The sequence below is a fragment of the Pteronotus mesoamericanus genome, unplaced genomic scaffold (assembly GCF_021234165.1).
Source record: "Pteronotus mesoamericanus isolate MK-2021 breed Mesoamerican mustached bat unplaced genomic scaffold, CSHL_Meso_final scaffold_167, whole genome shotgun sequence".
NCBI classification, from domain to species: Eukaryota; Metazoa; Chordata; class Mammalia; order Chiroptera; family Mormoopidae; genus Pteronotus; species Pteronotus mesoamericanus.
In genome coordinates, this window is record NW_026555308.1 from 39,643,091 (window position 1) to 39,656,780 (window position 13,690).

Here is a 13,690-nt window from a genome sequence, read left to right on the forward strand (position 1 = left end):
ATTATGCCACAGGCAAATAAACTGAGATGTAAGTAACTGAAAAAAAGAAGGTGAAAGTATCTTTTTTCTTTTCTGCAGATGATGTTATGGTCACACGGTCATGTCAATCAAGAGAAACAGCCAAATAATTATAAAAGTAATAGTTCCATTGGACAAGATACAGAACCAATACAAAATGTTGGTGAGTTCCTCAAAATGAAGCAATATTTAGTATCATTATAATATATATTTACCACTGACTAATCTTAAATATATAGGAACAGGAGAAAAATTAAAATAAACTTCACTGAGCAAATGAAAAGACAACTTGAATGAGGACATAGCATATTGCTAGATGTAAAGATTCTCTAAAATATCAAATTTCTTCAATTTAATTCAAAGAGAAATAATTTTGGATATTGATTTTAAAAATGATCCTGAAATTCACCTGGAAGTATATACATGCATGAATAGTCAGGATATTTGCTTAAAAAGAATAATTATGAATAAAACTGAAAAACATTTTTGTTTACTAAACAAAAAATCTTTCAGCGATGGTGACCATGGGAAGAAAACAAAATGTGTCCAATTTACAAAAAGATGGAACACTCTGATCCTTTCTCTAAGTTTTGTTCTATCTTTAAGATTCTGTACTCTACAGATGGCTCTTTGGGCGGCAGCAGTATGCTTTTGCCACTAAAGATGTCTAATGCTTTCCAATAATCCTAAACAGCACCTCAACCACTTCTATAGCAACATTAATCTTAGGAATGTTACTACTACCCTTCTGAACAAGGGTTTTCCCCCTTCCCCGCAATCTAAGAAAAGAGGAAATGTATCAATAAAACCTCTTCTGGTCACCTCACAGAATCTTGAAATGTTTCTTTTGTGACCAGCAGGGTTTTTTCCACCTTTCAAATGACCTACCATGTCCCAAGCTCTTGTTGAATTTTTCATGTATTGTAGAAAATGATTGAAGAGTTCCATCTTGACCTGTTGACATATATAGAAAATGCTAAATCAAGCTTCGTCAAAACAACAGACCATCTGAATCACAGGTCTTATAAAATTAGATTCTATAAAAAGACTGAAGTTACAGTTTAGACCATTTTAAAAGGAGAGCCAGATTGCAACTCTATTTTTCATTACGGTATTCAATTGTGCACATATTATTTATTATGAACGAAGAATAAAATGAAGTACTAATAATCCCCAGCACATTATTAGAATAGGCAAGAACTACATTTTCAGAATCTGGCCATTCTCTCAGGATTAGTAAACAGAATGACACTCTAAATGAAGATAATTATGATCTACAGTGTTTCCTAAGTAGTCAAAAAGAATCACTTCATTTTTCTTCACCTCTCTTTACTCAGATTTCCAAGTCAATCAAAGTGACATTTGAATTTAAAAATGTGCAAATAACAAACTTAATAAATACTAAGCACCCTGTTCTCAACTCTTGCTGGAATAAACTAATAGCATGAAGCAGAAACTCACTTGCACTAAGAATTTGTTGTCCATTTTGTCCATAATATCTAATTTTGGTAAGAGGAGCACTATGTCCCATTCTGAATCTCAGAAGCCGGCCTTCACCTGTGGGACCATCAAATATCCATATCTGCCAAGAAATAAAAAGGTCAAATTCTTCCACAACGTGTTAAGTGATCTGCAAACAGTCAAATCATCTTCGACATAAATCAACTGGGACTGGGTAGTGCTTGCCAGGTGGCTGGCCCTGGAGTGACGGTTAGGGGAGAGAGAAACTAACAGTGTAACCTGCTATGCTTTTGGTTTCATCTATACCAGTACTTATTCCACATTCCTTCCATCTTCTAGGTTCCAGGCTGATACATTAAAGCAGACTTGTAATAACCTGAAGAGTAGGACAGATGAGCCAGGAGGATGACAACAAAAATCATAATACCCTGAGAGCATTGTCAGCACCATTTGTGACAAGAAGTGGCTCTCTATGGAGAAATGTTAGTCCGGCAATTGCTGTAGAATGTGCATTTCTCATCTGATTGATAAATTTTTTGTCTTCAAGATCCCAGAGTCCAATATGGCCACATGGGCTTCCAGCTGCCATTATTGGATGACCATCTGTTATTAAAATAAAATACATTAACAAAAACATACACTATAAAACAATTCATCAATTCTTTTTTCCACCCTTTTAATCCATAAATATATAGTTAGAAAAGACTGTACACCAAGAATCAATATTCCTTGTTTGGACTCTTTATATTCCAGTATTTCATTCACTTCTATTAAATTGTAAGAAAACATCTACTAAGAAAATTTCTGAGCTTCAAAGTAATGCACTTTAAGTGTTCTTAAGTGTTATCAATAATTAAAGAGTTACCTGTGCGAAATGAAATAGAAGTAATAGGTCCCCAATCTTGACGAAACTTCATTAATGTTTCATCAAACTTAATGTTGTGAATGATAACCTGACCCGACATAAGACCAATAGCAACAACATCCACAGCTGGTGCCTGAAAATTAAATTATTTAACTTTTAAAATATTTTCAAATAGTTTTAATAATCCTGAATATATGCATCATTACTTAAGTGTTAGCAAAAGAAACTGCCATTTAGCATGTAAGTATTTAAGAATATTTTTTTTTTATAGGTTCCTTTCTACCTACAAATCTGGTAGTCACCATCACCTCCCCTCCCTCAAACCATATCCAACTTGGGAGGAAAACAGACATAACAGAAAAGGAAGCTCATGTGTAAAATCATTAGATCAATGACTGCATAGAAATAGAAAAGAGAGACAATTCTTGAAAAACATAAAGGTTTGCCATGTGCACAGCAACCACAAAGGCCAACTACAAAGGAAGTGTTGTTTACGCAAGGGAAACAGGAAAAACATATATGAAAAGGCAAAAAAGTTTTACAATTAGTATGTTCTAGCTACAATAGCCTAATGATCATAATCTTCATTTGATACAATGGTCTTACATACAGGCTCTATAATAAGTTCCTCTATTTTAGCACAGAGGATCAATGTCCGATACCATGATAAACAGAATAGTTAGCCTGCTAACTATTTTATTAATTTGCCATCATATCACTACTGTGCATTAGACCCTGTATAGAAGCTATGGATACCAAAACAAGTAAATCCATTTCCCCCAAGGGACCTAATCATTTGATACTTTGAGGGTCGTCTGGGTAGACAAAAACAGAGCAAGGTTGATAGTAATAAGAGAGAATGAAGAAATGCATATAAATTAGGCAGGTATAAACAATGGACATTTAGAAAGACAAGGGTACCTTGGCTGCATATTGTGTCTAATATACATTTAAGATTCTCTGCAAACACGCTTTTATTCATTCAGACATGTTCTGTACTCATAGAAACAAGTTAACAGTTGTTTTTGCAAGAGCCCAGAAATATTAATGAAATATTAGAGCTTGGGCCCCAATTATTTCAAGCTACAAATCTCAACATCCTGACAAATGTCTGCATGACCTAAAACCTCCCTTGTTTCACTGAACAACTCATCTCCACCCTATACAAAGTACTGGGCTACATGCTTACAAAAAGATTGGTAAACGTGATCCCACAGCAACCACTGGTTAAGAACCTAATTTCAGGCAAAACAGTTTCCACAAAGTTTGTAGGCAAAGCTTTTATTATTTGTTTTCAATTACATTTCCAAAACAATATTTTTAGCATAAAATTTATCAAGATAAACTCGTCTATATATTATTTTGTCTTTTGGTCTAAAAATATAATTGACCCTTGAAACTAAAAAAAAACCAAAAACTACTACTGTTTTTTTCTTTGACTTAAAAAATACTAACCTGCTGAAGAGCTGTTACCCCAACTTTCCATCCCGGAAATGTATATAGAAGTTTACTACAAGGAGAAAAGTAGTTGAAAGTTATTTTTTGGAAGAAAACAAAATCAACTACACATTAAAAAATTAAATAATAACAAGTGGTACTTATTCTTTCTCTGCCCCACATAGTCTAAATATGCATATTAGTTCATTTAATACTCAAAACAATCCCAGTGATTGCTGGGGCGGGGTGGGTGAAGGGAGGTGAGCAGGGTACATGGGGGATAAATGCGATGGACAGAAACTTGACTTCGGATGGTGAACACGCAATACAGCGTACAGATGATGTGTTGTAGAATTGTGCAGCTGAAACCCACATAATTTTGTTAACTACTGTCGTCCCAATAAAGTCAATAAAAAGGGAAAAAAACCCAGTGAGATAGACTTATACCACTTCCCACATAAAGAAACTAAGAAACTTAAATATGTGAAATAATTAAGCTAATGTCACATGGCCAATAACTGATAGAATGTAGAGATCAGTTCCAGATCTCAAGCTGCCAGTAACTACTGTACTATTCCAACTCTAAGAAATTAAAGAGAAAAAAAATACATGACCAAAAACTACTTTATATTATAAAGTACCATATAAAACAGTCTTAGAATATAGGCAGATCTCATTTTTCACTGCAATGTGTTTCTAGAAACATTACAAAAGGGATTGCAACTACAATACTACTTGTGTGTTCTATGTGTTATGCTGCTCTAAATTTCAGAATCAAGCTGTGCATAAATAAGTCCATGGACCAAACAGAGGCATCTGAAATTGTTATAATGATAACAAAGTATTAAAATCATGTACTAAATTCTATAAGTGGGCACAGATTAGGTCACTCAATGATCATGCAATGGATACTTAATGTACTATCTATAAAGAGTGTAAACATCACATCAAGAGCCTCCGAGACAGTCTCTCAGTCATCCCTGAGCCTACCACAGTCAATGATATTTGTTAAACTGAATGGAAACACTGATTTAAAACTAAAAACTAGGATAAATATTAAATCTTTGACAATCTTATTTTCTCTTTTGAATTTAGAAGGCCTTTGGAAAGGGCAATTTGGATGGTCATATATTTTGTTTTCTTTTTTAATACTATACAAAGAAGCCTGAGCTGACACTTTTTTCCTCTGGATAAATGTTCAAACAACAGGTAGAGGTATTCAAAGTCATTTATCTAGCCCTCCAGCTGTACCAATATTATAGTAGATGTCTGTCATGTTTGTGATTGATGATGAAAGTACTTCTACCCTGAATATCATTCTTAAATGCTGCCACTAAATTAATACTGATTTGCTTTGCCTTCTTTTAATTTTTTAGTTTATCAAAAACTAGAAGCTGCCCAGTGACTATCTTATAGTTAATTATTTTCTGAACTTATGTTACTTTACAAGAGAATTCTTTACAGCTACATGGATTTTTTTCCTTCGAGTGACTAGGGCCATTAGTATATACTTTCCAATGGACATATATGAAGATACCCATCATGTGCCATGACCGTATTCCAGCTTTCACATATGAGATGCAATGAGTAACAATTCCAAAAACATGTATATTTATTGAAAGCATTCCAAGTAAACATATAAAGGCAGGGAGAATTGAGAGACTTAAGTACACATTAGGGAGTAATATATAAGGTAGGTGCCACCCATATATAATAGTCTAAAAAAAGTGCTTACTTGGATTTCACATTCCACAACTGAAGACTTCCTTGTTCACTGCCAAGAAGTATTTTATTCAAGTATGTACTTGGATGCAAAATTGCAGTAATTTTAAATACTGATTTATCAAAAGTCAACTGCAGGTATTCTTCTACAAAAGTATAAGTGATAAATAAGAGGTAATTATGTTTTATAAACTAGCTCAAAAATATTTTTCATATATCCATAAATTTAGCAATTAAAATAAGTCAACAACATTAAAGATTTATATACTAATAAAAATCAGACTTATATACTAACCTGTAAGCATTCCATCAGAAATTAAACAAATGTAATGGGGGCAACTGTAAATGTCATTTATATAGTCAAAAACTTTACAGAAATTCTAATATCAATGCTATTAAATATTTCACTCACTGCTGAATTTGTTTATAGAAATAAAAAATAAGAAATTAAAAAGGTGACACTAGGAATCAGCCTTAATATTTTTATAATCAAAAGGCAGAGTGAATGTTCCACATGAAGTGTTTGCTCTGAGCCCTTCCAGGGAGTGAAGGGCCAGACACCTAGAGGGCTGATGGGCCACTCAAAGATGGAAAAAGAGGCAAACCTTGGTGAAACTAAGAACATACTTCTCACACATTTCCACAGAAGAACTTCTAACATTTTTAAAATCATACATATATTTTAAATTCCTAGGTGTGACTTTTGTTTTCTACTTCACACATAGTTCATCTATGATGAAAACAATTTTTCACTAAATTTGAGTATCCAAGAAAGTATTCTTCACTTAATCTTTAGGTTCACACACTATCTGGAACACTGTTGCATACTCTGAGGGGTATGTATATTCCAATTAAAGGAGTAGATACATAGGTAAAAATTATACATTTACTTTAAATACTATTTTTTAAATCTTCCCTTTATTTGAAATCTTCATAAATAGTCCCCTGAAGACACCGGTTCAATGTGCTGATGTAACAGTAACAAAAAGCTGGGCATCGGCATCAGCAGAAAACCAACTGGACTCTAGAATCAGATTCTCAAACTTTATAAAAGGCCTTTTAATATCCATCTGCACAGGGACTACTTTTAGAATTCTGTTCCCTCTACTTGAGCAAAGACAAAATAAAACAGACTGATTAATTTGGACAACATGGAGTAACTCCCAGGGGGGCAATCTCTAGGATTTCTACTAAAAGCAAACTTACTCATTGAATCAAACAATGAGGTAATCAAGAGGTACTAACAGATTAAAATGTGAGCAGATTAAAAAAACAAAAGCTTTCTTTTATGATAGACCTGCAGTCTTTTACTGAGGAAAGCTGGGTATATTCTGGTGATAAATTTCTAACCTTTGAAAATAAAATAGTCCCATAAACTTAGCTCTGTGCCACTGTATAAGAATATCACTGTTAAAGGACATTGACTCATTCTTAAAAAAAGTAAGCACGCTTCCTTTAAGACTACAGGATCTTCAAGTTTACTGTTATAATCTCCTTTACTAAAAGATGAAAATACAAACCGAGAATTAACAGATATAAACATATGCCAAAGTTCACTCCACAGAAAATATGTTATTAAACTTGAAGAACTGCAATGGAAAATGTATAAGTTGAGATGAACACATTAAACAAGTTATAAATAGTTCAACTAGCTGACTAAAATTGCTTATCTGTTTTTACCTAGAACCTTCTTCCTATACATGTTAAAGATTTTTAAATTTCTTTTTACTGCTTATATGTGAAACCTCTCATATAGATTGTTTAATTTTAACTATAAATATACTATCCCAAGATAAAGGAATAAGTTGGTTAAGTCTTACCTTCTGAATATATGTGCCAAATAATAAGAATGCTGTCAGTATCAACAGAGATAATGTGATCTCCAAAGGGTTGCAAAAGATGGATTTCTGCCTTATGGCCCTTAAAGGTATGCACTACCTACAATGTTGAAGTTCAAAAGAATTTCATATGACTCATTCATCATGTAATATTATTCATATTAACAACAACAACAAAATGCTATTCTTGAAGATGCTCATGTTAAGAAGCGTGGTCCAACTTTTGATCATCCAAGTTTAGGTGAACAAAGAGCAAGGAATCAACATTTTCACTTGCTCCCCTAGCCAGTTCAATAGTAAGGAAGCACAGAAATGAGGCCTTAGAGGCTCAGCCTCTCACCTGAGCTCAGGGAGGAGGCACACACACACATCTGGGCCCCTCACTTAACCAGCACAACTCCATGCTTCTTAGAAAACTGGTGTGTGCTAGGAGGCTGACCTCTATACATGCCATCAAAAGCTGGCTTTTACACGAGATGAGGAAGGGTGAGAGGCACGGGGTACTTCTAACAATAGCTTTCTGTTTTAGGGAAGAAGTACTGGGTTCCTCATTAACTATAGCCTCTTCTTCACGGTTTCAGTTCTCACCAGGCTCCAGTAGTGTTATTTATTTTCCTTATCCCTTTGCCCTACTGGTGGTAACAGAGACTTCCTACAGTTGATAGTCTTTGATGCCTTCCCTTACCTGATATACATACACTTCCCAGGGAAAACTACAAACTGCAATGCTTTGCAAAAAATAGACATTTTTCCTAACTATCTAAAAATCCAAACATCTCCCATTAAAGAACTCCACAGGTAAGCTGTCATACTGCCATAGGCAGTGATGATGGAGGACTTTGGGAACAAACATCAGTCCCTTCACCCTTGACAAGTACAATGATTCTACCATTTGGCTGTCTAGGCATACCTACTGCCATTCCCCTTCATGCTGGACCACTAAAGCCAGGTCATCTCTCAAGTGAGTTGTGCCAAGACAAATTTAGAAACCAACTGGTAGATTAAGACAAAAAAAATCTTCCTTAGCAGTGGAGAAAACAAGAAAATCTAGCTCTCTCTACATAGGGAACAAGAACTTGATTCTTAGAAAAAAAGTCACAAGCTAAGTTGTCCATAATGAAAATGCCAACTCCTATGAAGCAGTGGCACAAATGTGAATAAAGTCCTGGAAAGAGCCTGATGAAAAGTGGCAACACTAAAGATCCCTCCCCTACCATGCAAATCGAGTATTAACTGCAAAAGACAATCAAATTAAAATAGTTCAGTGATACAAACCTCTTTATTACGGGCAAATGCAGAGAAAACATTCCCATAAGCAGCAAAGACCAGCCTCCCATCAGCTGCCATACAACAAATATCCTGTGGAAGAGAGTTACCTAAGAAAAAATATAAGATAATAAAGAACTGTTAAGATCTTGAAACAGACAGAAACCTCAAGTGTACATATAGTATTTTTCATGACTATAATTTAAAAATATGTATATGAGGTCTATCCAGAAATAGTCCAACCACTGTTAATATAACAAAAATGGTTTGTGCGACATGGATGTAAACTTGCAGCCACAGAGAGTGGACTGGAATACGCATGCATGAATAATGACGACTTCACTGTACTAGTCAGTGGGGGCAGTAGACTCTGTTGGGTGTACAAGTCTACTGTGTGCCCATCGCATTCAAAATGACTGAGCAAGTAAAGCAAGGAATCTACATCAAATTTTGTGTTAAGCTTGAATATTCCTTCGCAGAAACTATTCAGATGATTCAGAAGGCTGCCGTTCTGGGCAACTGGTGGCTGGCAGCTCCATCATGACAAGCCCCACTCAGGGCTCAAGTCTTGTGCAGTGTTTTGGCAAAACATGAAATCACCTAGGTGACTCAGCCTCCCTACAGCCCCAATTTGGTGCCCTGAGACTTCTAGCTTTTCCCAAAACTAAAATCACTTTTGAAAGGAAAGAGATTTCAGACCATTGATGAAATTCAGGCAAATATGATAGAGCAACTGATGCTAAATGGGAGAACTGTGTGAGGTCTCAGGGTGCCTGCTTTGAAGGGAACTGAGGCAACACTGTCCTATGTATGATGTCTTTTGTATCTTCAATAAATGTTTCTATTTTTCATATTACATGCCTGGATACCTTCTGGACAGACTTCATATGTAAATGAAAGCTGAGAATTAAAGTATAAAATTTTGACTTTAATGTTATTTTAGACATCTAATAATAACGAGTCTGAAACTATGAAATCACCCTAACCCTTTCTAAGAGAATTAATGTCTCATATTTGCAGACATAAAAACAAAATTCTAAAGAAGTGAAAGAAGCCTTTTGAGATTCTTTGGAAAAAATCCTTGCTTTATACATACAACTATAGGAGATGATCACCCAGTCTGCATGTGGATACTTTCAGGGACACCAAGTTCACTAATAACTCCAGGAGAATTTTAAAAGTAAATCAAAACTTAGAACCCTAACTCTATACTTTGGAGTATCCTCAAAAATATTCCATATGACATGCTACATGCTACATGCTGACCCCTCAAATGAACACCATGGCTTCTACCCAAGGTCTTCTCCAAGGTAAATACGCCTAGCACCTCTTCCCATGCCTATCACTCCTAACCATTATTTGTATGACGATTTCTTGAGCCCTCTCTCACTATCATGGTCACGCGGGCCCTTTTTTTGTTTGCTTGTTCACTCTTTTGGGAGGCAAGAGGATTAAGTATTTCTCATGCTGCACATTACACTTTGGGATTTCATTTCCCAAATACTATTTTTATAGGTTTATTATTCACTTCAGTATTCAACTTAGGTTACACTGTCCTTCTTATGCCTTCTATAAGTTTTTAAAAAATATAAGTTTATCAGATACACCCACTGGATTCCTTACAGCTATGCTGTTTCTCTCATAAAGATCATATTTAATGGTAAAAGTTGAATCTCTCGGCTATGACTAGCCCATTATGCTATTAAACAGTGCCTAGAAAAATAAATATTCTTTCCATTGGGGAAAAAATCTAAATGTGGGAAAAGGGAGAAACTCATCCTTACAGTAAAAAATACTGATGAAATCAGAAACTCACTATTTGGTAATCATAATGCTAATTACTGATTCAGGCAAGAATCATCACTGAATGATAAAAGCAGTGGATGACACCTTAGAGTACTAGAATGTTTACATAGTTTCAATGTATCTTACCAAAAGATACATTTTAATTACAAAGGGTAAACTTTAAAATGGAGCCTCCTGAAAAATATCACCTTAGCCAAATAATCAAAGTTATCACTGCTAGGACAATGGCTAACGAACACTACATGTCTCCTGATATGATTTACTGAGAATTCAGCATCATTTCTTTGTTTTTCTTGCCATTGTGCATAACCTGAATCTAATCATGAAGAAATATTTTTTAAAAATCAAATGAAAGGACATTCTAAACAGAATAGCCTATACAATCTTCAAAAATGTCAATACTGTAAAACACAAAATAAGTCTGACAAACTATTCCAGATTAAAGAAGACAAAAGAAGCATGACAACTGAATGCAACACATGATCCCGACTTTTTTTGTTGTTATGTAAATATATCAGAAATACACACTGGATTCCTTGTATGTTCTGTAGGTCTTACATTTATGTCAAAATTTTAAAAAGATACACAACATGTATAAATTCAGAATAAAGTCTACACTTACTTACTGCGACCAGACTAAGTTTCTGAACCTGTTTAAAAAAAGAAAAATAAATTTTCATTAACAAAAACAATTATAATAATCTAACACTTGAAGATCAAGATATAACCTCATACATAAAGTTGCTATGTTGTTCTTCCTAAAAAGATACTTACTGATGCTAATTTTTGTTGTTGCTGTTCCAACTACTCAACGGCTGACTTACCAAGAGAGCAGCCATATATAATATATAAACAAATGTGTATGTCTGTATCCCAATAAACTTAATCTATGACTACAGAAATTTGACTTTCATATAATTTTCATCTGCCATGAAATGTTATCCTTTTGATTCCCCCCACTCCTCCACCATTTAAAAATGTCTAAACTGCTAATCTCAGGAGCACAGAGCTCGGAGGGGTATAAGCAGGAACTCAGGCCCCAGAGATGCAGGAGTGCTAAGACTGAAAGGGCCCTTAGAGATGAATTAAATATCATGTTTCTTAAATGAGGGTAGATGCATGTCTCCATACCATGTCAAAATGTGATCATACTGCATCCTACTACTGTGCAAATTTTACTTGGAGGTTGTTATATTAGAATAAGCAAAATATACATGGAAGAAATTAAAATGTCATACAGAAACAAGTGGTGGGCAGGGTTGGCTTGTAGGCTGTAGTTTGATGACCCCAATCTATAGTTATTGATCTAGCTGCATAACCTTGAGAAAGTTAATATCTGTGCCTTAATGTCCTCATCTATAAAATGAGGATGAATACACACACACCCACTTTATGGGATTATTATGAGGATTCAATAAATAGAATTTGTGTAAAGCATAATGGAACCAGTCACACAGTAACTGCTGAATAAATGTTAGCCGCTGTCATCATCCCTTCCACCTTAGGCATGGCCCTCACTTTCTTATTCCACTAACTCAACAGGCTACCAGCAGGTTTCTTCTTGTAATAACCCATTTGATTTTCACCATCTTTCAAGGAATATAACTTTATAGCACGATTTCCAGAAAAGGTGCTTAATTAACACTTGCTATTATAATCTTCCTCACCAAGAAAAGATTCTTCCTTTCACGGAACATACGTTCATTTGGAGAAGACAAAAGAAACAAGTAAACAGCAACAAAGATTATTTCAGTGATTGATGAAAACAGAGAAAAGCCCATCACTAACAAGCTGGAAGGCTTTGGACAAATTACTTAATTTTTCTGACATCTTGTTTCTTGGTTTACCTAAGAGTGTTACAAAATGACATATGACCAAAAAAAAGCCGCCCATAAAAAAAAACCCCCTCCCCCTTTTTCAAAAAAACATGACCAATTGCACAATAAAATGCCTCGCAATACTTTCTCACACAGTGCGGGGCCTAAGGACTTTTCTCACTCATACTAACATTTTCAAGGGAACTTTATTAAATATTTACCGAACTAATATATTGCCACAGAATTTAAATGTTCTCTCGTACTTTCCGCTAACAAGAATGCTACGCAATCTCGCCCCCAGCGGACTGCGAGGTCTAAATCAGCACGAGGCGGTGATGCGACGGCGAAACGGGGTTAAGGAGAAGGGCAGATAGAGTAAACTTAGGTAGGTTGTGTGTGGGCGGGGGCGCGGGGAGCGGGATCGCCCCAGGGTAGCCCTGGGAGCTCGAAAGGGTGGTTCCCGGGAAGCGGGTCAAGGAATAAGTCACTCACGTCATACGTGTGGAAGCTCTTGCCCACGCAGGTCGTCACATAGAATCGGCGCTTCAGGGCACTGAACCGCACCACGTGTGGAATGTCGTTGCTGAAAAGCCCCAAGGCCCGGAACCCTGCGAACAGCGCGCTGGCCGTGCGGCTTCCCGCATCCCCCTCCATGGCTGCGGCGGCCCCGTAGACTCTGGGCTCCAGTCCCGGTGGAAATCGCGCGCCCGCTTTTCAGCGTGTCTCGTGGGACAAACCTTTGCTGGGGCTGTAGACTCACAAGCGCTTCCGGTGCCTCCTGCCAATCGCGTCAGCGAAGACTGTCTTCAGTGCAATTGAAAAAGAGTTCCCTCCGGAGCTCACAAGGGGGATGCGGCTCAGGTTCCGCGGGCCATAGTTTCCAGCAAGTTAGCAGCGTTCCGGAGCTCTGGTGGGGCTCATCAGTCACTTTTCAGAAGGACCTTGAGGAAGGGGAGCGACTAGTGGAGTGCTCAGGTCCAGGAGGGTGAATGGGAGACCAAAGTCTTAATCCAAAAGTAGTCAGGTTAAACATGTGGATTTAATAAAGTATAAAACTATGAGGCTATCGAGAAAATTTGAACACTGGATATTTGATGATATTAAGAAGTTATTATATTTAGGTGATAGTAGTATTATGTTTTTTAAGATCCTTATCGTTTGGAAATACATATCGACATATTTTCGGATAAAATTATATGTCCGTATTTGCTTCCAAATAATTAGGAGTAAAGTGCAGGGTTTGGATGAAACAGATTGATAATTTTTGAACCTACGCAACGAGTATGTGAGAGTTCATAATACTATCTTGATGCTTCCAATGAAATTGAAATTTTTCATAATAAAAAGATTTTATTAGCTTTTTACTGGGTTTGTTTACAGTGAAAAGATTGGAGTATTAATGGATTGCCATGATTGGTGTGGCTCAGTAGACTGAGTGCCGGCCGGGGAACCGAAGTGTC

The 13,690-nt window shown here is 36.1% G+C and overlaps 1 protein-coding gene across 1 annotated transcript in view; it reads right to left on the reverse strand.

Moving 5' to 3' along the window:
• The window catches only part of WDR36 (WD repeat domain 36), a 38,409-nt gene extending 25,481 nt beyond the window's left edge, over positions 1 to 12,928 (reverse strand). Inside the window, exons 1-10 of the mRNA XM_054589980.1 lie at positions 12,723 to 12,928; positions 11,036 to 11,063; positions 8,617 to 8,717; positions 7,324 to 7,441; positions 5,517 to 5,649; positions 3,800 to 3,854; positions 2,345 to 2,477; positions 1,907 to 2,082; positions 1,480 to 1,600; positions 907 to 972 (exon numbers count right to left, since the gene is read on the reverse strand). Of these exons, the coding sequence (XP_054445955.1) occupies positions 907 to 972; positions 1,480 to 1,600; positions 1,907 to 2,082; positions 2,345 to 2,477; positions 3,800 to 3,854; positions 5,517 to 5,649; positions 7,324 to 7,441; positions 8,617 to 8,717; positions 11,036 to 11,063; positions 12,723 to 12,884 (1,093 nt within the window). The 5' untranslated portion in view covers positions 12,885 to 12,928. The remainder of the gene's footprint in view (positions 1 to 906; positions 973 to 1,479; positions 1,601 to 1,906; positions 2,083 to 2,344; positions 2,478 to 3,799; positions 3,855 to 5,516; positions 5,650 to 7,323; positions 7,442 to 8,616; positions 8,718 to 11,035; positions 11,064 to 12,722) is intronic.
• Between the last annotated feature and the right edge of the window lie 762 nt (positions 12,929 to 13,690).